General features: G+C 49.6%; 2 protein-coding genes across 4 annotated transcripts in view; one reads left to right on the top strand and one right to left on the bottom strand.

The window, feature by feature from the left end:
• Positions 1 to 27,745, bottom strand: part of P2RX5 (purinergic receptor P2X 5) — a 63,745-nt gene that overhangs the window by 32,571 nt on the left and 3,429 nt on the right. The window contains exons 1-6 of one of the 3 annotated variants that reach the window (XM_048823519.2): positions 20,009 to 20,141; positions 17,314 to 17,382; positions 16,285 to 16,387; positions 15,356 to 15,485; positions 13,578 to 13,688; positions 7,798 to 8,028 (exon numbers count right to left, since the gene is read on the bottom strand). In XM_048823519.2, coding sequence (XP_048679476.1) covers positions 7,798 to 7,929 — 132 coding nt within the window. In that variant the 5' untranslated portion in view covers positions 7,930 to 8,028; positions 13,578 to 13,688; positions 15,356 to 15,485; ... (1 more) ...; positions 17,314 to 17,382; positions 20,009 to 20,141. Of the gene's footprint in view, positions 1 to 7,797; positions 8,029 to 13,577; positions 15,486 to 16,284; positions 16,388 to 17,313; positions 17,383 to 20,008; positions 20,142 to 27,745 lie in introns of those variants that run through there. The other 2 variants (XM_048823520.2, XM_075120925.1) reach the window with 2 other exon arrangements.
• On the top strand, positions 19,942 to 23,130 carry HASPIN (histone H3 associated protein kinase). The gene has a single exon (XM_048823501.2). The coding sequence runs from the start codon at positions 19,964 to 19,966 to the stop codon at positions 22,802 to 22,804; it is 2,841 nt and encodes a 946-aa protein (XP_048679458.2). The 5' UTR covers positions 19,942 to 19,963; the 3' UTR covers positions 22,805 to 23,130.

Genomic DNA, 27,745 nt, shown 5'->3' with positions numbered 1-27,745 from the left:
GGGGTTTCAGGAAGAACACCGGCAGACAAATGTCCTGGCCCAGATGGAATTGGGAGACCACCTTAGGGAGGAACTTGGGGTGCGGCCAGAGCTGCACCTTGTCCTTGTGAAATACTGTGTATGGTGGCTCAGAAGTGAGGGCCCTCAGTTTGGACACCCTTCTGGCTGAGGTAATGGCAACCAGAAACGCCACCTTCCAGGAAAGGTGGACGAGAGAACAGGTAGTAAGGGGCTCGAAAGGGGGTCCCATGAGTTTAGAAAAGACCAGGTTAAGGTTCATGGAGGGACTGGGGGGCAGGAGTACGGGAACACACTCTCCAACCCTTTAAGGAACCGCCCCACCATTGGGTGAGAAAACACCGAGCCCCCCCGAGAACCCCGGATGGAAGGCGGAGATGGCCACCAGGTGCACTCTGAGTGAGGACGGGGCTAGCCCTTGCTGCTTGAGGTGCAGGAGGTACTCCAGAATGGCCTGCACCGGCCGCACCTGTCGGGGTTCACACCAACATGAGAACCTTTTCCACTTGGCCATATAGGCCCCCCTGGTAGAGGGCTTTCTACTGCCAAGCAGAATCTGCTGCAGAGGAAGGGAGCACTGGCTCTCCAGGGCGTTTAGCCACAGAGCCTCCACGCCGTCAGGTGCAGTGACTGCAGGTCGGGGTGGAGAAGCCACCCGCCGTCCTGTGTAATGAGGTCCTGGTGTAGGGGCAGGACTACGGGGGCATCCACCGACAGCTCTAGGAGCGATGTGTACCAGTGTTGGCGGGCCCAGGCTGGGGCGATGAGGATCGCTGCCGCCCTGTCCCTGCGCACCTTGAGCAGGACCTTGTGCACCAAGCGGAGCGGGGGGAAGGCATACATCAAGCCCCCTCTCCACGGGATCGCAAACGCATCCGCGAGTGAGCCCGGGCTGCGGCCCTAGAACAAGCAGAACCGCGGGCACTGGGCGTTGGCCCTGGTGGCAAACAGATCTACCCGGGGAAACCCCCACCTGTGGAAGAGCGAAAGCACGACATCCACCCTAAGCGTCCACTCGTGCATATGGTACGACCTGCTGAGGGAGTCCGCCAGCTCGTTCCGCACCCCCAGGAGAAGGACGCCTCAAGGTGAATCGCATGGGCTACGCAAAGGTCCCAGAGGAGGAGAGCCTCGTGACAGAGTGGCGAGGAACGAGCCCCACCCTGCTTGTTTATATAAAACATGGCAGTAGTGTTGTCTGTCAGAACTGTCACGCTGTGACCACTCAGAGTGGCATGAAAGGTCTGGCAGGCGACACGAACCACCCTGAGATCCTTCACATTGATATGGAGCGACCGCTCTGCCTCGGACCACAACCCTTGCGTCATGAGGTCCCCCAAGTGGTCTGACGCGTCTGTCACCAGCATCAGGTCCAGAAGTGGGGCGGCAAAGGGGATGCCTTCGCAAACCACAGGCTGGAACTGTCACCACAGCAGGGAGTCCAGCACATCCCTTGGGGCTGTCACTACCAAGTCCAGGGGGTCCCTGCCTGGGCGGTACACCCGAGCGAGCCACGCCTGCAGAGTCCTGAGTCTCAGTCTGGCATGCCTGACCATGTGTGTGCCTGCTGCCATGTGGCCCAGCAGTCGCAGGTACCACCTGGCCGTTTTTGTTGGAAACTGGCGCAGGGAGGCCACTGCTTGTTGGATAGCCCGGAATCGGGATACCGGAAGGCTTGCCCTGGCCTGCACTGCGTCCAGGACCGCCCCTATGAATTCCACTCTCTGCGTGGGTATGAGCATTGCCTTGGGGATGTTGACCAGGAGCCCCAGCTCGCAGAACAATCTCAGGGCCACCTCCACATGGCCCTACACCTCTGCCTCGGATCGGCCCACCAGGAGCCAGTCGTCGATGTACGGGTCCACCCGGATTCTCTGCCTCTGTAAGAAGGCCGCCACCACCGTCATCCACTTCGTGAACACCCTTGGGGCTGCGGCTAGACCAAACGGGAGAACCGCAGACTGATAATGTTCTCAGCCCACGGTGAAGTGTAGGAACCACCGATGTGCTGGGAAAATGGCGATATAAAAGTACGCATCCTTCATGTCGAGGGCAGCGTACCAGTCCCCCGGATCCAGGGAAGGGATGATGGTACCCAGAGAGCCCATGCAGAACCGGGCCTTGACTGGGAATTTGTTGAGCCTGTGCAGGTCTAGGATTGGGTGAAGGCCCCCTTTGGCCTTGGGCATGAGCAAGTACTGGGAGTAGAACCCTTTTCCCCTTAGGCCGTGAGGCACCGCCTCTACCGCCCCCGCCTGTAGCAGCGAGCGGACTTCCTCCTCTAGGAGATGTTCGTGAGAGGGGTCCCTAAAGAGGGACAGGGAAGGGGGGTGGGAGGGAGGCGAACTGCAGCGAGTACCCGTTCCGCACCGTGCGTAAGACCCAACGGTCCAACATAATGGTGGACCACGCACAGGAGAAACGGGACAGGCGGTTCAGGAAACAAAGGGACAGATCTGGTGACTAGTCTGGTACTCTGTCCTTGAGCGCACCTTCAAAAGCCTGGCTTACCTGGCTGGGGTTTGTGCTGGCCTTGGTTCTGGCCCGGCGCATTACTGTTATTGCGCCGTTGCCTGTTATCCCTGCCTCGCCTATGGTAAGGCTCATGCCTATGACGAGGCTGGTACTGGCATTGAGAGGGAGGCTGTGGCTTAAAAGGCTTCCTCTGGGTCACTGGGGTGCGCATACCCAGCGACTTGAGCATAGCCCACGAGTCCTTGAGGCTATGCAGCCTCGCATCTGTCTAATCCGAGAAGAGCCTTCGAAGGGGAGGTCCTGGAGCGTATTCAGGACCTCGGGGGGCAGGCCTGACTCCTGGAGCCACGCCGAGCGCCTCATGACCACCCCTGACGCAATTGTTCTAGCCATCGTGTCTGCCGAATCCAAGGAGGCCTGGAGAGAGGTCTTGGCTACTGCCTTGCCCTCGTCCACCAGGGCCGTGAACTCCTGTTGGGAACCTTGCAGGAGGTTGTCCTTAAACGTCCCCACGGCCTCCCAGGAGTTGAAATTGTGCCTGTTGAGGATGGCCTGGTTAGCAATCCTCAACTGAAGGCCCCCAGATGAGTACACCTTTCTACCAAAAAGGTCCAGGCGTTTCGCCTCCTTGGCCTTAGGGGCCGGAGCCTGCTGCCCATGGCGCTCCTTTTCATTCACTGCCAAAACCACTAGGGAGCATGGACTCGGGTGGCAGAATAGGAACTCATAGCCCTTAGATGGAGCAAAGTATTTACGCCCCACTCCTTTAGCCATTGGAGGTCGGTGTCTGCCATATAGTCTTATAGATAGACTGAATGGTCTTAATGAGCGGGAGCGCTATTCTGGATGGCCCTTTGGAGCTCAAAAATGTCCACCATGGGGTCCTCCTGCTCAACCGTCTCCTCGGCCTGGAACCCCAAATTTTGGGCAACTGTGCGCAGCAGTTCCTGGTGGGCTCTATGATCTATTGGCAGAGGGCCGGATACCTCTGTACCTGCCACCGCCTCATCGGGGGAAGACGAGGAGGTTAGCTGCTGCTCGACCCCCTCTGGTTGGTCCTCCTGTTCCCCATCTCCCGTGGCAGGGGCCCCCGGCTCAGGCTGGGGCGGGAGTCCATGGGACGGTCTAAGCTGGGGGGATGCTGGAAGCCTGGATACGGCTGCCTCCAGCACCGTCTGGCGTCAGTGCGGGGACCGGGACTGCCGCACCGAGTAACTTCCCCTGGATGGGGTGCCTTGGAGCTCCTGATAGGCCCAGGGGGTCCAGAAGGGCCAATGGCCTGGCGGCCCCCATTGACGTTGCCAGCTCCCCTAAGGGTCCCTGCTGTCCGGGCCCCGGTGCAGGTAGCTATAGCGGCTGGAGCCAGCGCCGGACTGCAGCGATGCCGATCGCGAAGGCCATGGTGGTGCCAACGATCTGCGCCAGCGGGAGAATGAGCGGCTCCTGGCTGAGCGGGACCGGGACTGGGACTGGGACCAGTGCCGGCGTTCCCTGGACCGGAACCGTCTGCGGGAGACCTCTGGCGAGGGCCGTCTCAGCTCCTCCCGGTGCCAGTCTCTGGGAAGTGCCAGAAAGCGGTGTGCCCTTCCTGGCGCTTCTTTGTGTCGACCTGCTGCTGGTGCCGCAACCTCCTTCTGGGCCGCTGGCAAGTGCGAGTCTGCGGAGTCGGAGCTCGACCGGGACCAAGTCCGGGAGCGGTGCCGGGATGGTCTCCTTGAGTGGCACACCATTGCCAGCTTACCCCTCGACGGCACCCGAGGCATGGGTGCTGGAGGGGGCTCGCCACCGACAGCTTGATGAGGTCCTTTGCGGCCTCAAAGGTGCCAGGCATAGAGGGCTGATCTGTTATGCCCTCGAGCCCATCGTCCACACTGAGCTCACTTAGGTCTGGGCTCGGTGGGGCTTGTGCCGCTGGGACCGCCTGTATCAGCACCGGTACCGCGGCCTTCCCGCTCTTGTCGGTGCTCGGTGCCTTGGGAGGCACCAGCCTCCTGTTCAGGGAACGACCACGCCTTCCTTTAAGCTGCACTGGGGGCTGCACCGGGGAGGACGATCGGTGCTGGGGCCTAGCCTGGTGCTCCAGGGCCGACAGTTTACGGTGCTTCGCCAGTGCCGGGTCTCATGACGGCTCCGGGGCACTATGCACCGATAAAGCCTGAGCCAGCGTTGGGTGCTCTGCGCCCGGCGGCTGCAATGTGGCCTCCATCAACGGTTGTTTTAGGCCAAAGTCTCTTTCTTTCCTTCTCCTTGGCTTGAACACCTTGCAAATCCTACACCTTTCAGTTTGATGTCCATCCCCCAGGCAACGCAGACATGAGACATGGGGGTCACTAACTGGCATAGGTTTGCGGCATGTGGCGCAAGCCTTGAAGCCGTGAGCCTGCGGCATGCCCCGCGGCCCGGGGCCGGTGCTGGAGGCTTCCAAGCACCTAATCACTTAAGTGTTCACAGTCGATATGTAAACAAACTGCTAACAGGTACTCTAAAGGCTAAGGGACTGCTCTTCTTCCAGAAAGAGAGAGAGAGAGGTTGTTCCAACGCCGCCACGGATGGTGAGAAGGAACTGGAAGGGGTCGGGCCGGCTGGGGTATATATGTGGGGCACAGTGGCGCCACTCAGGGGGCCCACGGGCCCGACGGGAGCTGCTAAGGGAAAAAGTTTCAGACACTCGTGCATGTGACGCATGCACACCTAATGTGGAATGGACGTGAACAAGCACTCGAAGAATAAGTCCTTCATTCATTTAGCAAAGCCTGTTTCCTACTGCGTGGAGGAAACTCCAGATCCAGCCAGATACAGTTTGCCAGGATTCATGCTGCAGGAACACCAGACATTAGAAAGATCACGGTATACTGTTCCTCATTCATCCATAACCAATATCACCAAGGTAAATAAAGATATTGAGACATGATGGATAGAACAGAATCAATGCACAGCACAACAGATGCATTTGTACTAAAGGTATGTTTGATGCAGAAGGGAAGTTAAAGGTTGGGGATTCATAGAGCAAAACTCCAGAGACACAATCTAAAACAAAGCCCTGGTGAAGATGCAAGAACACCAGAGCACAGAACCAGAGCTCTTAGAGAGGAGCAAGGCCTATAAGGATTGAATGAGCTAATGCACCCACTTCCCCAGTGGAAGACTGGTTTACAGTATTACTACTGGACTAACCTCAGTTGGAAAGCCTGTATAACCTCAGTTATAGAGTAGGTCAATGGAGTTACTGCAGATTTAAAGGTTTCAGAGTAGCAGCCATGTTAGTCTGTATTCGCAAAAAGAAAAGGAGTCCTTGTGGCACCTTAGAGACTAACAAATTTATTTGAGCATAAGCTTTCGTGAGCTACAGCTCACTTCATTGGATGCATTCAGTGAAAAATACAGTGGGGAGATTTATATACATCGAGAACATGAAACAATGGGTGTTACCATACACACTGTAACCAGAGTGGTCACTTAAGGTGAGCTATTACCAGCAGGAGAGCAGGGGGGAAAAACCTTTTGTAATGATAATCAAGGTGGGCCATTGCCAGCAGTTGACAAGAACGTCTGAGGAACGGAGGGGGGACGGGGGGGAATAAACATGGGGAAATAGTTTTACTTTGTGTAATGACCCATCCACTCCCAGTCTCTATTCAAGCCTAAGTTAATTGTATCCAGTTTGCAAATTAATTCCAATTCAGCAGTCTCTCGTTGGAGTCTGTTTTTGAAGTTTTTTTGTTGAAGAATTGCAACTTTTAGGTCTGTAATGGAGTGACCAAAGAGACTGAAGTGTTCTCCAACTGGTTTTTGAATGTTATAAACTGATGTGACTGAGACCAGAATATGGCCTGTATTCTGGTACCCACTATTTCCCTTGGGAAGCTATTCCCTAGTGATGCAGATCTCACTTTCAGGACTTTTTCCATTATGTCCCCCACTAGATTCTCCTTTGCTTAGTTTTATCCCATTACTCGTAGTTACAACCCCTTGAATGACTCTGAAGAATTCCTCTCCCGACCCTTGGAGTCGGCAACATTTAGGTACAGCACTAGTAGAAAATTACTATTCTCCTCCCCAGCAAAGGCTTGATTCCAGGCCCAATGAAGCCCATTAATGAGAGCTTTTCCACTGACTTCAATGGGCTTTGGATCATCTCTAAAGTTGACAACTGGCCACACCATAGCGAAGATGCTACTAACTGTCCAAAAACGTTGCTAACAGACTCAGGGTCGCCATTGCTGCCTTGTGCCCTTCCAGAACTTCGGGAGCGGATACCCTTAAAACCTCTGAAAAGCAGGGAAATACAACATTAAGGTAAATACCACCCTTGCAATGCCACCTTAACACTGACCCCTTGAGCTAGCAATAGCCACTGGGAATGGCTCAGAAAGGGTGGTGCCATTAATAAGCAGACATGAGGAAGGACCATAAGAACATGCCCTTCTTTGTGTTGTGTTCCACTCCACAAATTTGAATTCCAGCATTTATCTGCATTCCATGCCACGTAGCTGTATTGGGATCAGTTGGAGCAAGTTGGAAGAGCTGTCATTGTGATATGCAGAGTGGTGTAAGTATGCCTCATTTCAACACCATATTCCATATTGTGTCAGCGGAGGTGCACAGGAGTGCTGACAATCCCCATGGCAAGAAGACAATCAGGCTGGGATACAAGACAGTGGTCTCCAGGGCTTAGCAAGAGGTGCGTGAAGGCAATGTTTCAGAGGAATCCTCAGGGCAAGTCTGGGGTGGTTTGTGTTGAGTAAGTTCTGTGTCTGAGTGTAGGCCAGGTGCAATTAACTACTGATTGCTGTGCCTGACTTAACCTCAAGATTTGCCTTAGCAAAGAGGTATTACTTTGTCCTAGTGTTCCTGTGCTCTGTTCCTGAAGAATGCTATCACATCTGTAAGGGTAGAGGGCTAGTATGTATCTTATTGGTGTGTTGCTCAAAGAAGGCAGAATTAAGGTTGAGTTGTGAGGGCGGAATGCACCTTAACTATGTATTTCCTGGTTTTTAGAGGTTTAAGCGCAGATGAACTCACATTCAGGGTCAAACTCTACCCCAGCCTCTCTTGCAGCATACCAGTTATCAAGACAATCTCCCTACACATGTCAGTTTTAGGGCACTTAGATTATCATCATCATCTGCTTATTGGGAAAAGAGGAGACTGTATCTGAGAAACCCCTTAACCAAATGACCCCAACTTGCACCACAAACTCTTCATTTCCTATTCCTAGCATGTCCTTCTACAAATAACCTTCTTTCATGTTATGAGCAGCCAAGAGGCATATATCAGGGTTGGTTTTTTTTACTCCAGACTTACCAAATATGATCTTACTGTAGATACCCCCTTCAGGGTTCTTTGGCACTGCACAGCAGCAATCTCTTCTGTGAGAAATGGAGAGTGTAACAAGGTGCTGAGTGATTTAGGGAAAGCTGGAAAAAAGGAGACCATGCTGGAAGAACTGGTGGCTTCTTTCAGTCCCTTCACAGTCAAATATTAATAGATGCACGTCCGAACTGAACTTCCAGACACTGCGAGGTTTGCCGATTGCTGGAGAGAAAGCAGAGAACAGACTCCCGTCTCCCAAAATGAGTCAATCTGATTCTTGGCTAAAAAAAATGTTTTAAGAAACCTCAAAACAAGGCAGCCCATTATGATTCCCCCACTCCAAGTACTAGTGTGGATAGTACCTCTCCTACAGTCTTCATTTCAGTTACCCTGAAGCACCACAGGTTGTCACAGCACAGCTCATCTGCTCTGCACAAGCCCAGCATATCCCCAAGGTTGGGCCAGTGTGAGCCAGCAGTAAAGTCATACACAAACAGAGCTCTCTTGCAGGTTTTTATTGTGAGGAAGCCACAGTTAAACAGATTTTAAAAATAAACAGGAGATTTTATACCAAGAGAGAAATAAGGTCATTCAGGATAAACAAAAGCACAGGCTTTCCAAGCTCAGCTACAGAGCCACTTTTGCTCAAGAACCTAAGTTAGTTGATTCCCTCACTTAAACTGTTTTCTCTTGGCTGAGTCCCCACTTAGGAAGCCTCGTTAACTCAACCCTTTCCACCTGCTCCAGTGTGGGAAGCAGGCTAGATTAGCCATTAACTCCCTCTGCTGCGGCCTATATGAACAGCTTGTGGTGATGGTCACAGAAATGCAGTTAAGCAGAATGGCTATGTTAATAAACCTTTAGACTTGCGAACAAATAGGCTCATCTACACTATAGGTTCTCACAGCATCTCCTCTCTTCTCAGTGATCAGGTCCCTGCTCAAGGGCATGACACCTGGAAGCCACACAAATAAGTCAACCAGAATCAACATTCACTACAATACCCACTGCTCCAGGTTTCAGAGTAACAGCCGTGTTAGTCTGTATTCGCAAAAAGAAAAGGAGTACTTGTGGCACCTTAGAGACTAACCAATTTATTTGAGCATGAGCTTTCATGAGCTACAGCTCACTTCATCGGATGCATACCGTGGAAACTGCAGCAGACTTTATATACACACAGAGATCTTTCCACTGCTCCAGGGTTCCTGACGCTAGCCTCCCACTGGTATAACTACCGTAGTTACCCTAGATTTACTCCAGTGTAAGTGAGATCATGTTCAGACCCTGTGTTTGATCTTTTCTTGTTCTGGTTGGCTGCACTTTTGCCACAAGTGACCAAACTTACAACACGCTGAGCACCTTCAGTTTTCATCCACAGAGGTAGTTTGTATGGAAGAAGTGAACATAGTTTGGTGGCAGTGCAACATGGGACCAACCTTGTGCCTCTAGTCTATTCAAGTCTTTGAAGGTAACAGACACGGTAAAGAAGTGCCTCCTGTGGGCTGACTAACAGACCATTCTAGGAAACTGAACGGGGAGGAACAGATTAGCTCCAAACCCATAAGGAGTCAGCAAAAGATAGAACTCTTTCCCATCCACCACAATATCCTCCCCGGAGAGCTATTTGCAGTATTCCCGGTACATATTTTTCAATGGTGCATACATCTATTTTGACTGTAATTAGTGACAATGTTAAGCCATTATCTCCCCCAGAAAATGACAAGGTTAATCGTTTTGTGAGCTCTCCTTGGTGGAGGAAGCCATTTCCCTCTCTGGTTACCATCTGTTTGAATGATCTCTAGAAATGTGCATGTGGCCAGCTGAGTCACATATAATTATGCTAAGAGATGCTATTGTTTTATGGATGTGATTCCTTCCTGTGAACCAAAATGAATAATCCTCTGCTGGTCAATTTTCACTGGAAATACTGATGCAGTAAATAATGTCGCTTTTATTATTAATAATTTATGTAGTGCTATAGAGCACATAGCACTATAAAGCTGTGGCTCAGTGCCATACAGATAACAGGTGCCTGCCCCAAAGGTCATACAATCTAATGGCCTGATCCTGTGAGGTGATGCATACCCTCAACTCCCTATGATGTCAACCAAAAATCAGACGGCTGAGAATTATTCTTTTCTGTTTCATAGGTAGTGTTCACATCCATCAATTGACAGTGTCTCTCAGGAGCTTTATGAAAGGTGACTCAGCTGGACCACACACATGCCTCGTACAGTATGATGGTTTTGGATTTGTCTGCAATAAATCTATAAATACTATATGTGCTGTGAGTTTGTCTTAGTACTGTAAAGTTGGGTACTGCATTAATAAATTGTGATAATTCACTATCGTATTTGTCAAGAAATGTTCCCAGAAAAGAGGGACAAACATTTGAAGAACAGTGCTGTGATGAACTGGCTAGATCCCTCTGTAGGCTTGCTAAACAGGTTTCTCCAGCAATGTCTCAGTCCTGTGAGGAAAGGAGGGAGAACAAAAGAAAGACACAAAGGCTCTCAAGAATTCAGTTCACTAAAAGGGAGTCCAGGAGAGGTTGGAGATGTCTAGGAGGACAGACCTACCAGGTTCCCTATGTAGAAGACGGAATGACTCCTAATAAAATAGATGTGTGTGTAGGCCTTTTGTTGTTTTAATTCTTTTCTCCTGTTATGCTGTGTTCTTACTGTTCAGATTAAATAATACTTTGCTTCAGAAGGCTGTTTGGGTCATTGTATTCACTACTGGTCATAACCCCTGAAGGGAAGAACTGCAGGTACTCTGTCCAGCTGGGCATGCTGAGTAAGCATGGATTGTACACAGTGGGGTTGTAACCTAGTACCCCGATTTAAGTGTGGGAGACTCACAGGATTCCATCCCAGGGAGGTAAAGGCATGAGCCTGAGACCTCAAGGGGGAGGCACTTGGACAGAAAGGGAGAGGGAGAGCTTGTCCTGAACTGTGACCCACAGCTAGAACCCAAAGAGAAAGAAACAGTCTGTCCTTTTTCTGATCTGATGTTCTATGGGGATTTTAAGAGGTGGTCTGTCCCTCCCTCCAAACCATCCACAAATGAGTTTCTTGGATTGCCAACTCTGGCACTAACCAAAGGCCTGGCAGGTTTCTGAAGCTCCTCTATATCCTGGGACCACAGATTCAAAACTCCTGCTTAAGCTCTACCTTGGAGGGAACAGACGTGCTGTCTACTCAACAACCATTACCACTGTGGTTTTGTGAGTTGTCCATTAGGACGTGCTTTTGCAGAGTATCTTGTTATCTTCTCGGACCTGCGTAGACTGAGGAGACCCAACATTGCACTTAAACTCAGGTACTTGTCATGCTGCACCACCACCACATCACAGCCATCTGCCATCCGACCAATTGCTACATCAGGATATTAAAGACACTCCAGTGCAGGCCACAGGGCAGCTGTTAGTTTCCCATGAAACAGTACATATTGACTGCTACACCGAGACATTAAAAACACCAGCACAGGCTACGTAGAAGCTGTTAGCTACCCATGAAATGGTGTGTATTGGCTAAGACATGAGCAGGTGGTGGGCCAATCTGCTTTCCTCTTGTTGGAATGAACATCTAGGTTAATTCTGTTCATTTCAAGTGAACACACACTCAAGTTTCAGTGGTTTTAGGTGAAGTAAATGTGACAGAAATAAAACAGCAAACTACACAGGTAGGGACAGCTACAGCCAGATATGGAAATATTTAAAGATATTTTTGCTTTCAAAAAAATGTTTTAGGTCAGTAGTCATTTTCATGCTCAGAAAACACAAGGACTGAAGGTGCTGACTAGAGCCAACCACGGGACAGGCAGTTGTTAAGCAAACTTCCCACGCACACTGCTCTGTAAATGCAGTTACCTCTGACCTGCAATACCCCCTGCTGTTCCAGTCTTGGGACTCCACATTGCTATGCAATAAAGCACAATCCTGACCTGCAACAATCCTGCTCTGTTCAACTCCAGATTTGCCAGTGACTCAAGACCTGCAACACTGCTACCATTCCAGTTCTTGTACTCTTCTGAGCAGGCATTGCCAATCATGCCATCATGGTGCAGTGATTTCTGATGCGGAAATAGTCCATCGGGACCTAGTATGAAACCTAGCAAACACATTTTCACTTGTGACCTAATCAGAATTTGAAAACAATTAACCCAGAACTGAAAGGCATGAATCTGATTATTAACCCTTTGTTCTCACGAGAGTCTGGAGATCCCAAAGGAAAACACAAAAGCATTTTGGGTTACTAGGCCAAACAAGAACCTTCTTTGTTCTGGGTGTGGGGAGGAGAGTGTTTCTCCTATACCATTCTGCTTGTTTACATGGTCACCTCTGGACACACTTATGATTCCAATCAGCAAGAATCCACGTATCCCACTAACTGAATAATGGCTGAGAGCAACGAGACTGCCCTGCTGTGTTAAATCAAACAAGTACAAGAATGCATGCATCTGAGGTGCTTTGCTAACTTCACTCACAATGACCAGAGTGAAGCCTCCATTCAACCATTTCTATTTTCAAACTAGTTTGCGGTTGCATGCTCTTAAAGTCCATTTAAAACCAACTCGGCATCAAAACAACAAAGAATGTGATAACAAGGCATAAATTACACACAATCCAAACTAAATTTTCTCCATATTTACATTTACATTTAGGCAAAATTTGAAATGAGGATTCTGTAGTTTGTTAATTTAGGAAAATCCAATTTTGACAAACAGTCAGCAAATCCAAGCTAGCTGCATAAGCAGGTGACTGGGTTGTGCAAGGTCCCTAAATTAAACCAGGAGCAAACCATGGCAGTCTCAAGATCCATCCTAGCTCACAGACTGATTTGCTTTGCTTCCGGCTGGTCTTTGATATTGGAGCTCTCAGGAAGAGTGTACAATTCCTGTACAGAATCCTGCTCTACTCATTCTGATCCTCAGGAATCATGTCCACCATCATATTTTTATAGTTTCTTTTGAAAAAGCCACAAAAAGTCTCTTCAAAAGTCTTTTGAAAGACATCAAGAAGAGCATTAAAAACATGTATTGTGTCCTTTATGTTTGTGTATATACATTATAACAATGAGCTAAATTCTGAGTTCCCCCTATTCAGTTAAAGTCACAATAAGTCAGAGGAAGTTTAAGGACTGAGCAAAAGCTGAATAAGGAACTGAGCAAAAGCTGAATAAGGAACTCAGAATTTGTCCCAATTATAATTTCTTACAGTTCTATAGCACCTTACATCCTTAAACCCTTCAAAAGGTATTGGCATGTAGCTATGGAATCACCCCCTCCCATGATTTTCTCCTCCCGCCTCCACATACCCACACTCTACTAAAATGAAGCCACTTCTGGAGTGGAACGTGGCAGCTGTTTAGCAGTTTAAGAGAAAATAAAAATGAATACCTTCTCCAACTGAAACTGTGGAGGAAATTTTAAGAGGCTGTATACATTTGCCTGAGTTGTAATCTGGCCAGGACAGTAAGGCCTTGAGAAAGACTTTGGGATCCTTCAGGATTTGTTTGTTTTTTAAAACAAATTATTTCATAACTCAGGGAAACTTTAAAAATGTATTAATTCACATTAATTAATTACCCTGCTGAAAAAACTGTAAGGGAGAACCCCAATGGTCCTGCATTCCCTCCCTCAGTAAAACATATCAGAATATCCACAGCTGAATGTGAACTCTCACTGAGGACAGGATAGTCACTGGACTGCTGGGATCTTAATCAACGAGAATGACATGTGCTTGTAATTATGTCAACAAATATATTTACCTTAAAAAGGATGAAAATAATGAAAGCCAACAGCAAAAATCCACCAACAGAGCTTCCTATGACAACAGGCAAGGAATTGACTACTTGCGTTTTCAGCAAGATGACAGTAATCTAGAATAGAATCAAGGGTGGTTTAACAAATGCTCCAGTATAACTGCTTTGTCTTAACTAGGGGAGTGAGTTCACAGATTATAACGCCAGAAGGGACACTCTACATTTGGCCATCTTAAACTCATAATATTTGCTTGTGCCCTGCTTACTAAGCGATGTAGATCACTCTGTATCATGACCTGTCCTCTTCTTTATTTACTGCTCCCTCAATCTCTGGGTCATCTGTAAACTTTCTCAGTTTTATGTTTATCATTTTATGGTTTCTTCAAGGCCACTGACAAAAAATGTTAAGCAGTGCAGGGCCAAGAACCAGTTCTCATGGGCCTCAACTAGAATAACACCTGCTTGATGAAGATTCCCATTTCCAATCTGAGTCCTTTCAATTAGCCAATTTTAATCCACTTAATGTGCGTAATGCTAATTTTGTATCATTCTACTTCTAGTTAAACTCACTCAGACTCCTTAAGAAGTCTCTGGGTGAAGTGATTGTCTCAGTGTCCCCTAATGACAATAATAATGACTATAATATAGTTTTTGTCTCCACTGGGGGGAAAAGGTGCAACTTTAAAACATGTTAACTAACACATTGAAATCCTGGTGAAGACAAGGCAGTTGTAGCTTTAATACATTAGCTGAAGCCAAGCAAGGAGCCTCATTAACTTGTTAAAAATACACCTTTTTTCCAAATACAGATGTGGCCATATTTTGCGGATGGAGTAAATACCTCAAACTCCTCTTGCTTTGATGCTGGCAAGAAAGGAGATTCTACTGAGCCGAGCTCATTGGTAAAGGTTTCCACCAATGGGAGGAAAAGGCTCAAGTATTTGCTAACTAAAAAGAAACACTGAAAAATAGAGACAATACAGTTGAGTGACAGAGGTTACTTTGTGTATTGAAATGATGCTCCAGTACCACTGTATCTGCCCCTTGTCTTTCTTCACACTAGGCATCAGAGCACGAGCAGAGCTATATTTCTGATAATCCCTGTGATACACGGCTCAGATTTATCTCACTACTTTAACAGCCTCTCCTGAAACATGAATTCTCTTCTCATGTACACCGACGCAAGCCCGCTGATTTCCCTGGGGTTTCTCCTGAATTACATTGATGTACGTGAGAGGACAAATGTGCCTATTAAATATAACTGTATCAAGTGGCCAATTTCCCACCTGACATTTATAAAAATGTTGGGATTTAGATTCAAATAGATGATTAAGAGGGAACATGAATGCAGCCCATCTAAGATGAAACAGCTGCTCATCCTAATTGGCTGTATTCCCCACTCCCCCACCCCCATCAGGCTTCCAGGAGGTGCTTAAATGTATCTACTATCATTGAAACTTCTTTGAAGCTGACATATATTTGTGTTTCCAACTAGAAATTACCTTCTGGACTTAGGATAGTTCTCTGCATGACTGGGAATACAGTATGCATATTCCCAACCAGGCAGATAACTTCTCTGTGTACACCAATACATTCTCTTCATTCCCTTTTGTTCTCTCTGTGGTCCAAATCCTGGTTCAATTGAACTCAGCCAATGAGTCCAGGCCCTCCTAAATCACTCTATTTTAAGAGTTCAGCAGAAACATTTGCATTCCTCCCCTCAGTTGCTTCCTTCATTTCCATCCTGAGAAAGGGCCCTAGCTGCCTACATGGTGCTTGGATACCTCAGCTTTGTGGTTCTCTTCCTTCAGGCCCTAGAGGTCCCTTCCAACTCTGATATTCTATGATTCTCTTGAGATGTTTGTTGAAGGTGATTTCCCCAATGACCAGAAGATCAGTTCTATCTTCTAAGAACTACAAAAGAGGGAAGGAAAAGACAAAGCAAATTATTATTTTAGACCTTTCATTTCTTCAGAGAAAAGCTGGCAAAATCATAGTCTAGCAAAGAGGTCCTCTGCCTCCTCCACAAACATAGTGGTTTTCCAAACTCAGAACTCAGATGCATCAGCCAGTTCCCACTGCATCCCAATCAACAGAGTGTGTTCGAACCCGTACTGGAGCTCGGACTGACCAAATTCCAGATAGGATTGCACCCAAGATGCCCAGATTTTGCAGTTCTGGTTATGGGGACTGCTCATCAATTTAAGAAATTCACAAAAGGAGTTATCTCTTCCCCCTACATCTCAGACCTCTCACCTCAAAGTCTGTTAAGACCTGCTGGATGTTTTTCTAGCCAGAGGGTTAGAAATGGAATAACTGCAGTCCACTCACACAACTGAGACTCTAATGTGCTGGGGTTGTGTTACCCAGCATCCCCCTGCTCTGCTTGGATTTATGGAAGAATCAATAGTAAGACGGTACCTAGAAAAATCAATGTTTGCAGCACTGGAAATGCCATCCTCTGGAGGAATAGCCTCTGTGGATAACTAGAGGAGATGGCAACATCTCTTGTAGGAGCAGAGTCTCTCCTGAGAGCTGAAAGCACCATGATTAAAACTCCACCCTTGCTCTGCAGAGTCAGGAGATAACTTAGTACCTAAATGTCATTCAGGGTAAGGATTTCATAGGTGTCTCTGCAGAGATTCTATCCCACAAATGTGGGTTAACAGATTTTTAGCAAGAAAAGACAGACACGCACAGCTTTTGTGTATACCTGCTGAGAATCAGTTAAAGGCAACTCAGCTATCACAGTAACATTCTCTCTTGTCGGCCAGGATAGCACATTCCACACATTGGTACTGCACTTCTTTGCTGCCCTGAAAGTGAAAGGGATATCAACACTGAAAATATTTCTCAAAGCAAAATGTATGGCATGGAATCAAACTATTTCACTCTAAGCAGGGGGTTCACGATTGCAATTTGCATGGAAATAGTTTGAGACTTCTAGAATGTACAAGCCATTTCACTAAATGCATGTTGTGTGTGTATTAAAAGCAAGCCATTCTTGGTTACAGCATGCAACACTTGTTATTCCACTTTTCAATAATGCTGTATGACTCACTGCATTGGTCACTACAAAGCCAATGTCCCAGGACAGAATCACAGGACCAGAAGGGACCTTGAGAGGTCTTCTAGTCCAATCCCCTGCACTCACGGCAGGACTAAGTATCATCTAAACCATCCCTGACAGGTGTTTGTCTAACCTGCTCTTAAAAATCTCCAATGATGGAGATTCCACAATCTCCCTAGGCAATTTATTCTAGCGCTTAGATATGCATGGCACAGCAGATGCAGCACAGCCCTGCAGTAGCTGTCACTACCACCAGCAACCCTAATATAAAACAAGAGAACTAAAGGGCCACATACCAAGCACCATGACAGGCTCAAATCAAGTAATCAGATACACACAAAAACGTGCCCCAACATTAAAGTTACAAGATCGCTATATGGATCTAGGAAAATATAGTCTATCAGGTCAGGACTTTCAATTTTTATTTATTTATTTATTTATTTTTAACATCCAGAACCATTATGCGCCTGTGTGTTAAAACCAAACTAAACTGAATCTTGGACTTAGCTCACTGCTTGCACCACAGAGAGCCTATGTTGTTACATTCTATGTAGATTTACTAACAGAGTATCTGCTGGGTGCTGCATTTCCCATTTCTGGAAAGACCAACAGTAACTAGTTTGTGTTTCCCTAGTACATCTGTGTAACAGCAGATACCAAGAAACCACTCACCGATAATTTGGTCTCTCTAGTACCGAATGGAAGAGACCATTCCTTCCCTATTGTGCAGACTGTTGTATTCTGGAAAGAGAGTAGTAGAAAATCTTGGTAGTTTCCCACACACCATTTGCCCAGAGCATGCCTAATAAAATGCCCAAAGAATCCCAATCCCATTGTCTGCCACCTTCTTCCCAAGACTGGTGATACTTGTAGTGGTGGCATGTTCAGCTACCAGCAGAGGAAGGGAGGCTCAGGGTCAGATTGCTCACGACACCACCAATTGGTCAGTTTAGGAGAGATGAACTCCAAAGTGTCTCTGGTCTGGTGGTCTTCACCTAGAGATGTGTGACCACAACCTACTTGCAGTATGTGGGGCAAATGTATTGGAGAGCTATCCCCAAGCATTTGCCTGGAGCACAAAGGACTCATCTGCACCGTAGAACAGTGGAGTCCCCAGAATTCACTACAGCAGAGACTATTTTTTGGATTATATGATAAAGCCAAAGCTACGTCAACATTTCGGCACTCACTATATTCAGGGTGAGTGCTCTGTTGTTTATACAGTGCTATCCGCTCAGCGTGTATTGTGCTGCACAGCCAGTCCTGGAGACACAGCTCTCTGCCCCAGGAGGTGAGAGCCTGAAGGCCTTAGCTGGTTCAATACAGAATATGGCCATTGTCACCAGGGGCTCAATGGAGCGGAACCAGTGAAGGGCTGGTCCATCTCCCCCCAGAGACGCAAGTGCCCTGCGGGAAACACTGAGAGCGAAGGGGCCTCGTCATCTCATGAGGGCAAGACAAAGTCACCCAGGGAGCACAGAGATGGGCAGACTGCGTGTGAGAGACACAGGGCACCCGGCACAGTGTGTGTGACATACATAGGACATCCGAGGGGTGATGGGCACGGGGCACCTAAGGGGAGACAGGCACAGGGGAGACAGATGGGGAGAACGGGGCTGACGGGCACGAGGAGGAGGTGACAGGCATGGGGGGGGAGGTGACGGTGACAGACACAGGGCATGGGGGGGTGACAGGAAGGGGGGAGGTGACGGGCACGGGGGGGGTGACGGGCCCGGGGGGAGAGGTGACGGACACAGGGCCCGGGGGGGTGACGGGCCCGGGGGGAGAGGTGACGGACACAGGGCACGGAGGGGTGGTGACAGGCCCGGGGGTGAGGTGACGGGCACAGGACACGGGGGTGAGGTGACGGACACGGGGCACGGGGGGGGTGATGGGCACGGGGGAGGTGTAGGGTACGGGGGGAGGTGACGGACACAGGGCACACGGGAGGTGAAGGGTACGGGGGGGGGAGGTGAAGGGTACGGGGGGGAGGTGACAGGCACAGGGCATGGGAGGGGTGACGGGCACGCGGGGGGGTGAGGTCAGGGAAACAGGGCACGGGGGGGTGACGGGCACGGGGGGAGAGGTGACGGACACAGGGCACGGGAGGGTGGTGACGGGCCCGGGGGTGAGGTGACGGACACAGGGCACGGGGAGGTGACGGACACGGGGAGGTGATGGACACAGGGCACGGGGGGGTGACGGGCACGGGGGAGGTGAAGGGTACGGGGGGGAGGTGACAGGCACAGGGCATGGGAGGGGTGACGGGCACGCGGATGGGTGACGGGCACATGGGGGGGTGAGGTCAGGGAAACAGGGCACGGGGGGTGACGGGCACGGGGGGAGAGGTGACGGACACAGGGCACGGAGGGGTGGTGACAGGCCCGGGGGTGAGGTGACGGGCACAGGACACGGGGGTGAGGTGACGGACACGGGGCACGGGGGGGGTGATGGGCACGGGGGAGGTGTAGGGTACGGGGGGAGGTGACGGACACAGGGCACACGGGAGGTGAAGGGTACGGGGGGGGGAGGTGAAGGGTACGGGGGGGAGGTGACAGGCACAGGGCATGGGAGGGGTGACGGGCACGCGGGGGGGTGAGGTCAGGGAAACAGGGCACGGGGGGGTGACGGGCACGGGGGGAGAGGTGACGGACACAGGGCACGGGAGGGTGGTGACGGGCCCGGGGGTGAGGTGACGGACACAGGGCACGGGGAGGTGACGGACACGGGGAGGTGATGGACACAGGGCACGGGGGGGTGACGGGCACGGGGGAGGTGAAGGGTACGGGGGGGAGGTGACAGGCACAGGGCATGGGAGGGGTGACGGGCACGCGGATGGGTGACGGGCACATGGGGGGGTGAGGTCAGGGAAACAGGGCACGGGGGGTGACGGGCACGGGGGGAGAGGTGACGGACACAGGGCACGGGGGGGGTGACGGGCACAGGGGGCTGACGGACACAGGGCGCGGGGGGGGTGACGGGCACGGGGCGGGTGACGGACACAGGGCACGGGGGGGTGACGGGCACAGGGCGCGGGGGGGGTGACGGGCACAGGGCACGGGGGGGCTGACGGGGGTGAGGTGACGGACACAGGGCACGGGGGGGGTGACGGGCACAGGGGGGCTGACGGACACAGGGCACGGGGGGGGTGACGGGCACGGGGGGGGTGACGGGCACAGGGCGCGGGGGGGGGGGGGTGACAGACACGGGGGAGGCTGCGGCAGGAGCGGCCCGGTGGGCGGGACTTCGCCCGGCCTCGCGAGACGCGGTTTGAAAGGGCGGCGGGCGGGCGCGGCGGCTCTGGCTGAGGCGCGGCCGCGCCATGGAGCTGGCTGCGAGGCCCCAGCCGCGGCTGCTCCGCACTTACACGCGCCGGGGCGCCGGCCTGCGCCGCCTCCCGCCCCCGGCGCCCTGGCTGTCGCCGCCGCAGGACCGCGAGCGGCTCTTCGGCTCCAGCTCCGCCTCCGCCGGCTCGGCTTCCGCCGCCTCGTCCTCCGGCTCCGAGGACCCCGACTTCCAGCCCCCTGGCCCCCGCCGGCCGCGCCGGGGGCCGGCCCGCCGGAGGGGCGGCAGCGCGCGGCCGGCCAAGGAGAACCGGGCCCCCGCCGAGGGCTGCGCCGCGCCCGCCACCCCGCCGGGGAGGCACGTCACCCGCCGGCGCCGCTGGGGGGCGCTCCCGTCGCCGGGGCGCAGGGCGGGGCCCCCCCTGCTCTGCAGCACCCCGCAGCAGCCGGCGCCGGCCGGGGCGGAGAGCCGGCCGCTCCCCGCGGAGGAGAGTATCCTGGGCGGCGGCCAGGAGAACCGCTCCCCCGGCGCTGGGAGGGCGGCCTCGGGCCGGGTCCCCCGCCGACGTCACGGGCCCCCCCGGCCCCTGCTGGCCGAGCTGAGCTCCCTGACGCCGGGGAGCAGCGCGGCGGAGCCCGCGGCAGGGCTGGAGGGCAGCCTGGAGCTCTTCTCCCCGCCCCTGGCCGGGGCCAGCGACCGGCTCTCTCGTGGCCCACAGCGGCCCAGCGCCAGCCCCCTGGCGGGAGACTGGCGGGGCCGGAGCCAGCCGGCGCGCCCAGCATCTCCCCCCGGGGCCCCGAGGCCGCCTGCTTGCCGGTTATCCGAGAGCCGCTGTGTCCTCGTACCCTGCGGAGCCGCCCAGCGGGACTTGATCCAGCTTGTTCCCTCATCATTTCCGGGTAAACACAGACCGTCTGTTCCTACTCGGGGCCAGCCTGTATCCCCCACTCATAAAACTGTGAGTAGAGATCATGTCCAAAGACTGACCTCACAAAAGGCAGAGAGGGCTCAGCGGACTACACCGGGGCCGTGCCCACTAGAAACTAGCCTAGGCCTGCAGAAACGTGCTAGCTGTCCTGGGGCTGCACTGCCCATTACGGGGAAGCCCCATGTCCTGGTACAAGGTAATACCAGTCCTGATGAGCCACATGATGATTTGAGAGGAAGCTCTCAGAAAAGGAGCTGGAACCTTAGCACAGACAAAAGCAGACACCACCTTCAGCCGTTGGTGGTCTTAAGCTCTCAAGTGGTACCAAACTGGTTGGCTGCTAATAATAAGAATCTGGATGCTTGGCCCTCCTGGAGGGAAAACGATTGTCAGCAGCCAGTTTCCCCCTCTGCCTTGTTTGTAATCTCAGAAAAGAAGTCCAGAAGTAGCAAGGTCATTCCCAGAGATGGTGGTAGAGGCACCAGTAAAAAGGCCTGTATCAGTGGGTTCAGCTCCAGCCGATGGGGGAAACAGGCAAGGCGCCGCCCAGTCAGACGCAAGAATTCAAAAACTCCATGGCAGCAGGCTGATGGCTCCTTCTTTCAAGAACAAATGAGGCAAAGAGGAATGGAGAAAAATGCCCTAGAGATGTCGTCGTCTTTTCTGTGTGATTTTTCTTTCCTTAATGACTCCCAGTGGTGGGCCAGGGCTCGAGCATCTCTCTCTCTTCACAAGAAAAAGAAAGTTTCCACTGAGGAAAGTGCCTGTGGCAGCATCCCTTGTACTCCTTCCTCCAAATCTCAGCTTGCAGGGTACCATAAATCCCTGTTCATTCAAAGTGTCTGCTACTCTAACTGGCCCACTTCCTCCGTGCTCCTGCTGACTCCCATGAAGTCCCATTCTGTTCTGGAGGTGATGCTTACAGATGCAGAGAAGGTGTATGGGGAATGCCAGCAGGAGGGTCCTATCTCCTTTGACGAATGTATTCCCCCAGATAAGATGAAGAACTGTTTGAAGATTGGGGAAGGAGTATTTGGGGAGGTGTTCCAAACGAACAGTGAGAAAGGAGCTGTGGCTTTAAAAATCATTCCTGTTGAGGGGACTGAGAGGGTCAATGGAGAAGCTCAGAAGAGCTTCAGTGAGATCTTGCCAGAGATGATAATCTCAAAGGAGCTCAGCCTTTTATCTCAGGAGGTAGAGAACAGGACTGTAGGGTTCATTGACTTGTACTCTGTGCACTGTGTCCAGGGGGCATATCCCAAGCATCTTCTGAAAGCCTGGGACAAATATCATGAACTGAATGGATCTGAAAATGACCGGCCCGACCTGTTTGGAGAAGAGCAGCTGTTCATGATCCTGGAATTTGAATTTGGAGGCAATAACTTGGAGAATATGAGGAATCAGCTAAATTCAGTGGCAACAGCAAAAAGCCTGCTGCATCAAGTTACTGCTTCCTTGGCTGTGGCAGAGGAGGGACTGTACTTTGAGCACAGAGACTTGCATTGGGGGAATATTCTGGTGAAGAAAACCAACTTGAAAGAGCTCAGTTATACTTTGAATGGAGCAGTTTATACAATCCCCACGAAAGGAATTCATGTGAACATCATAGATTACACCCTGTCTAGGATGGAGAAAGATGGGTTAACGGTCTTCTGTGATATTTCTACTGACAAAGAGCTGTTCCAAGGAAGAGGTGACTACCAGTTTGATATCTATAGGCAGATGAAAGAAGAGAATTCCAACAGCTGGGCTGACTATCACCCCCATAGCAACGTCCTGTGGCTGCACTATTTGGCAGATAAACTTCTGAAAGAGGTAAACTACAAAAGAAAGCTATCATCATCCTCTGCCTTGAAAGGCATACATAAACAGCTCCGAAAGTTCCACAGAGAAGTCCTGAACTTTACCTCTGCAAGTGATGTTCTGCTCAATAGCAGCCTTTTCCACTGATCGAAATGGACCTTTGAATGAGTGATCACAACATGATGTCCTTGTACTGTCACTCCCTTTGCTGTATTTTTGGAATACTTAACATTGGCACATTTGGCATGGTGCAGATGGTAAATGACCTCTTATGTCCATGAGTTGAATAATTTCTAAGTGTTCAGCTAAAATAAGTGAAGATCCATTATTGCAAAAAAAAAAAAAAATTGAAACATTTCACAGTTGAAATATTAAAAATGGTTCTACATATGTTAAGTCCTTATTTTGAACTTTAAGCTCCTTTGCCACTTTTAGATCATTAAAACTGATGACTTAAATAAGCTACAGTAAAATCTAGCCTACTTTTCATTTCTCACATTGGAAAATGAAGACCTGACCTAATATTGCTAATACATTTGAGGCATTGCCTTATAAAAAATGTGGTTTTTTTGTTTTTAATTAGCACTTGTATAGACCCAGCTTTAAACACATGCTCTTAGGTTGGCAAACTTCCTAGATTAGCAGAATGAATTTGACAGGTTACAATATGTAAACCTTGAAATAGAAAATTAGAGAAAATACTCCTGGATGCTGTAGGAAAACCCTGCTTGAATATGTTTTATCAGTAAGGCTATGATTTTGTCATGGATATTTTTAGTAAAAGTGATGGACTGGTCATGGGCAATAAACAAAAAAATCACAGAAGCTGTGACCTGTCCCTGACTTTTACTAAAAACATCCCTGACAAAATGGGGAGGGAGAATGGGGTCTCTGCAGCTCCCAGCACCCTGTCTCTGTGCCCCTCCCAACCCCCCGCAGTGGCTGGGAGCTGCAGAGACCCCATTGCCCAGTGGCCCCTGCCGCCCTGTGGGGGGTGGGGGTCCCCCACCACCCATAATGGCAGGGGAGCTCTGGGGAGGCACCCATGGCCACTGAGCAGCTCGGGTCCCTCTACCATGCACCACCATGGTCACCACCAGTGGCAGCAGCCAGTCAGTTATGGGTCCTGCTACCTGCAGCTGCAAGAGGGTCCTTGGAGGCTGGGCTGCTGCTGGGTCCCCTGATGCCTGCAGCAGCTGGTCAGCTGCGGGGGCTCCCAATGTCACGGAGGTTGCTGGAGATCACAGATTCCACAACCTCCACGACAATCTTACCTTTATTTATCAGTAAGGGTCTAAACCTGCTCTCCTGAAAGTCTGTGGAACAGGAATTGCACGTTGAAAAAGTTTAAAAAAAAAAATACCTGTGTTCTTGTTATATTTTTTGTGTTTGTAATACGATTCTTTTGTATGCTGATAGGAACCAAAATCTGTAACGTAATTTGAGCTCCAAAGCGGTTTTCCCCATTGATCTACGAAAGCAAATGCACATGAGAAAGGGTGAACAGTTGGTCCTAAAAAATCCAGCTACATCAATGTTATTAACTTTGTACCTACATGAAAGGAACTCCTTGTTCTCAGAGTGTCCTTGACTAACATTCACATATACTACTGGAGTTGGCCTGCAGACAAAAAGATAAATCAAACTAAATGGATCTTGCATTGTTATTGCTGCAAATTAGTTCACGCTGTAACTGATAGAGACATATCCCTCAAATAGAAGGGAAGTTATCACACATCCAGTTTTAGTGAAAGTCATGTTTATCTACACTTATTTTAAAGGGAAAGAATCTTGAATCTATTTAAATAGTTTCAGGTACTAGAGAGAAAAGGAGTACTTGTGGCACCTTTGAGACTAACCAATTTATTTGAGCATAAGCTTTCGTGAGCTACAGCTCACCGCATCACTGCATCCGATGAAGTGAACTATAGCTCACGAAAGCTTATGCTCAAATAAATTGGTTAGTCTCTAAGGTGCCACAAGTCCTCCTTTTCTTTTTGCGGATACAGACTAACACGGCTGTTACTCTGAAACCAGGTACTAAAGATGCCCCTGACTTTCCCTGCCAGTTAGGTGGTTTTACTATCACATTTTTTCAATCTCTCCCTCCCCTGGTGATATGTGAGACTCATACAAAATGGGAACCACCAACTATATGTAGTGTTGTCAAACACACAAAGTAAGAAATCTTAGGATCTGTCAATTACAAGAATCACAAGATTACTGTAACAATAGTTGACTGTTTTAAACAATAAGGTTAATTAACATTTTTGTAGAGGAACAGCAATTCATAAACAACAAATTATGCTATAGTCTTAACAGGGTTCCCCTACTTCACTTTACCTCCAACACAGGTTTGTAAATGTGATGAGAATATCAATAGCTCTTGGCTACTCCGTAAGACTTACTTGGTAAGAACTGCACTGAAAGCATATCTGATATCAAGTATGTGTTCTTCAATCAAAAGTAGTGCTATTTTCATTTACACTAAAAATAAAGGGTAAAACAACACATTTAGTTATCTACCTGGTGTGTATATATGCTATATTTATTTTCACTGTCGCTAAAGCTTCTATAGTTTGACATTTGCTGACAGTGACTTTATACAAGGAGAATGAAGAGAATTATTGCCACTGTACAGTCAAGAGCAGCTTTCGCAGAGCTACTAGCGGTCTGAACTCCATAAATGTAATATGGTAGGAATTCTGACCTTTCCTTTAGCATTTCCTGTCTCCCCATATTTCAAATATAAGTGTAGTGTGTGAGCATACAGCAATGCTTACATCTGTCATAGTTAAGGGTGATTCCACATGTGCAAGAAGCTTACTGGCATGGTAGAAACACGTACAAAAACCTTCCCCTTCAACTATGCTTGCAGTAGAGTTGAAAGGCAAAAATTCCAGATTTAGCTGTCTAAAGTTAGTCAAATAAAATCTTTAGTTTCCTAACATCAGTTTCCTGATTTTCAAAGATGCTGAGCACTTGCTCATTCCTGTGGTCTTATTTTCCACACTTAAGTCCAGCTTTTTAGGTGCTAAATCATAGGTTTATATTCCTATCTTGTTTGAAAATGTTGACAAATGAGTCAAGTACAATTTTGTGCCCATTACTTGGGTATAAATATGGCCTCAGCTTTTTTTATTTTTAAAGGCTTACTTGCCTTCCCCCCAACCCCCTAGAAATCAGTCACAGACTTCCCTCCCCTCCCCTCCCCTCCCACCCCCAAAAGAATAGGAGAGGACAGCAAAGGACTCTGAAAACCTGCTTTCCCAGGCCCCAGTTAAGTGGGTGGAGGGAATTTAGTACCCACCATACCTTGCCTCCCTAAAATTGATGGGGGCCTCAACAAAGAATCCACTCGGCACATAACTGGGCCTGTGTTTTTGAAAAAAGTATACACTATACACTGTTTTTCCTACTGATGAAGAAGGGGTACTAGGTATCCTTCAGGAAAAAGTAGTAAATCAGGACTCTGCTTAAGTAATAAGTGCTGAAGCAAGCAGCATATTGTCTGAAATACTGAGTCAGGTCAGGTGGGCCATGACCAAGCAATAGGTCCCAAGGGGACTTGCCCAATTCCCTCGCTGGAAGTGAGGGGAGCCCAACTCATCTATGCAGTGGGCAGTAAGGCAGATCCCCCAGTCCTAAGAGATTCCTGCACTGCACTGGGAAATGACACATGCTGGGGGTATTGTCTACTTCACTCTCTGCTGAAATGAGCAAGGGCATTGTTGGGGGTTTGTTGGTTTTGGTTTTTTTAAACACTCCAAAGCTAAAACCAACCCTTCCTCCTTTATAGATACACTGCTACTCTAGCTCTCTCCCCTACACTATCTAGGCTGTCTCCATGACAACCCTTCTATCCACCTATCAGCACAGACACCGACTGCTGTTCCCCCACAAACCCAAGAGAACAAACACGGCAATCTCTGGCCAGTTATGCCGTCACATCTCACGGCAGGTGCTGGGGTGAGGGGTTGGAGCAAATACAGTTGTATCGTAGAACTTGGCTATAGACAATGGATCGTGTGGTGTGGTCTGGATGAAAGCTGGAGGCATGTAGGTAGGAATAGCGGTCGGTAGGTTTCCGGTATAGGGTGGTGTTTATGTGACCATCACTTATTGGCACCGTAGTGTCCAGGAAGTGGATCTCTTGTGTGGACTGGACCAGGCTGAGGTTGATGGTGGGATGGAAATTGTTGAAATCATGGTGGAATTCCTCAAGGGCTTCTTTTCCATGGTCCAGATGATGAAGATGTCATCAATGTAGCGCAAGTAGAGTAGGGGCATTAGTGGCCGAGAGCTGAGGAAGCGTTGTTCTAAGTCAGACATAAAAATGTTGGCATACTGTGGGGCCATGTGGGTACCCATAGCAGTGCCGCTGATCTGAAGGTATATATTGTCCCCAAATGTGAAACAGTTATGGGTAAGGACAAAGTCACAAAGTTCAGCCACCAGGTTAGCCGTGACGTTATCGGGGATACTGTTCCTGACGTCTTGTAGTCCATCTTTGTGTAGAATGTTGGTGTAGAGGGCTTCTACATCCATAGTGGCCAGGATGGTGTTTTCAGGAAGATCACCAATGGATTGTAGTTTCCTCAGGAAGTCAGTGGTGTCTCGAAGATAGCTGGGAGTACTCTTGTCGGGGTATTTTAGCCATCAGGCCAGGGGAGATTTTTTAAGGAGAGACTTGAAGGTGAATAACGAAGTCTAGTCTAGTAGCCTGTCTGCTTCAGAGAGAGTTGCAAGAAACTCTATTGTGGAAAATTATGAGATAATCTGCCTACCTATGTAGGAAGGGAAGGTAGCTTAGAGACTGTTGTAAGCAATGTGCTGTGAAATCTTTGCCAACAGAATCAGCCATGAGCAAAATTCAAAAGGCTGGGAGGCTGGGTTTGGAGAGGCATCTGTACTTATTGCAAACCTGTGAACATTGATTTCTCTCCTGAGATTGCCAGGGGGACAGAGACCACAGCTTGTCTATATCATGTTTATCTTTGGCTTTGCATGTGTGTCACAGGCTTTGCCAAAATCAGGCTTGTATGGGTTCCTTCCTGCAAAGCTACTCCGTTAGAGGAGGGATGGCTC

The sequence above is a fragment of the Caretta caretta genome, chromosome 17 (assembly GCF_965140235.1).
Source record: "Caretta caretta isolate rCarCar2 chromosome 17, rCarCar1.hap1, whole genome shotgun sequence".
NCBI lineage: Eukaryota > Metazoa > Chordata > Testudines > Cheloniidae > Caretta > Caretta caretta.
The sequence above is the reverse complement of the archived record's forward strand: the minus strand, read 5'-3'. Positions and strand labels throughout refer to the sequence as shown.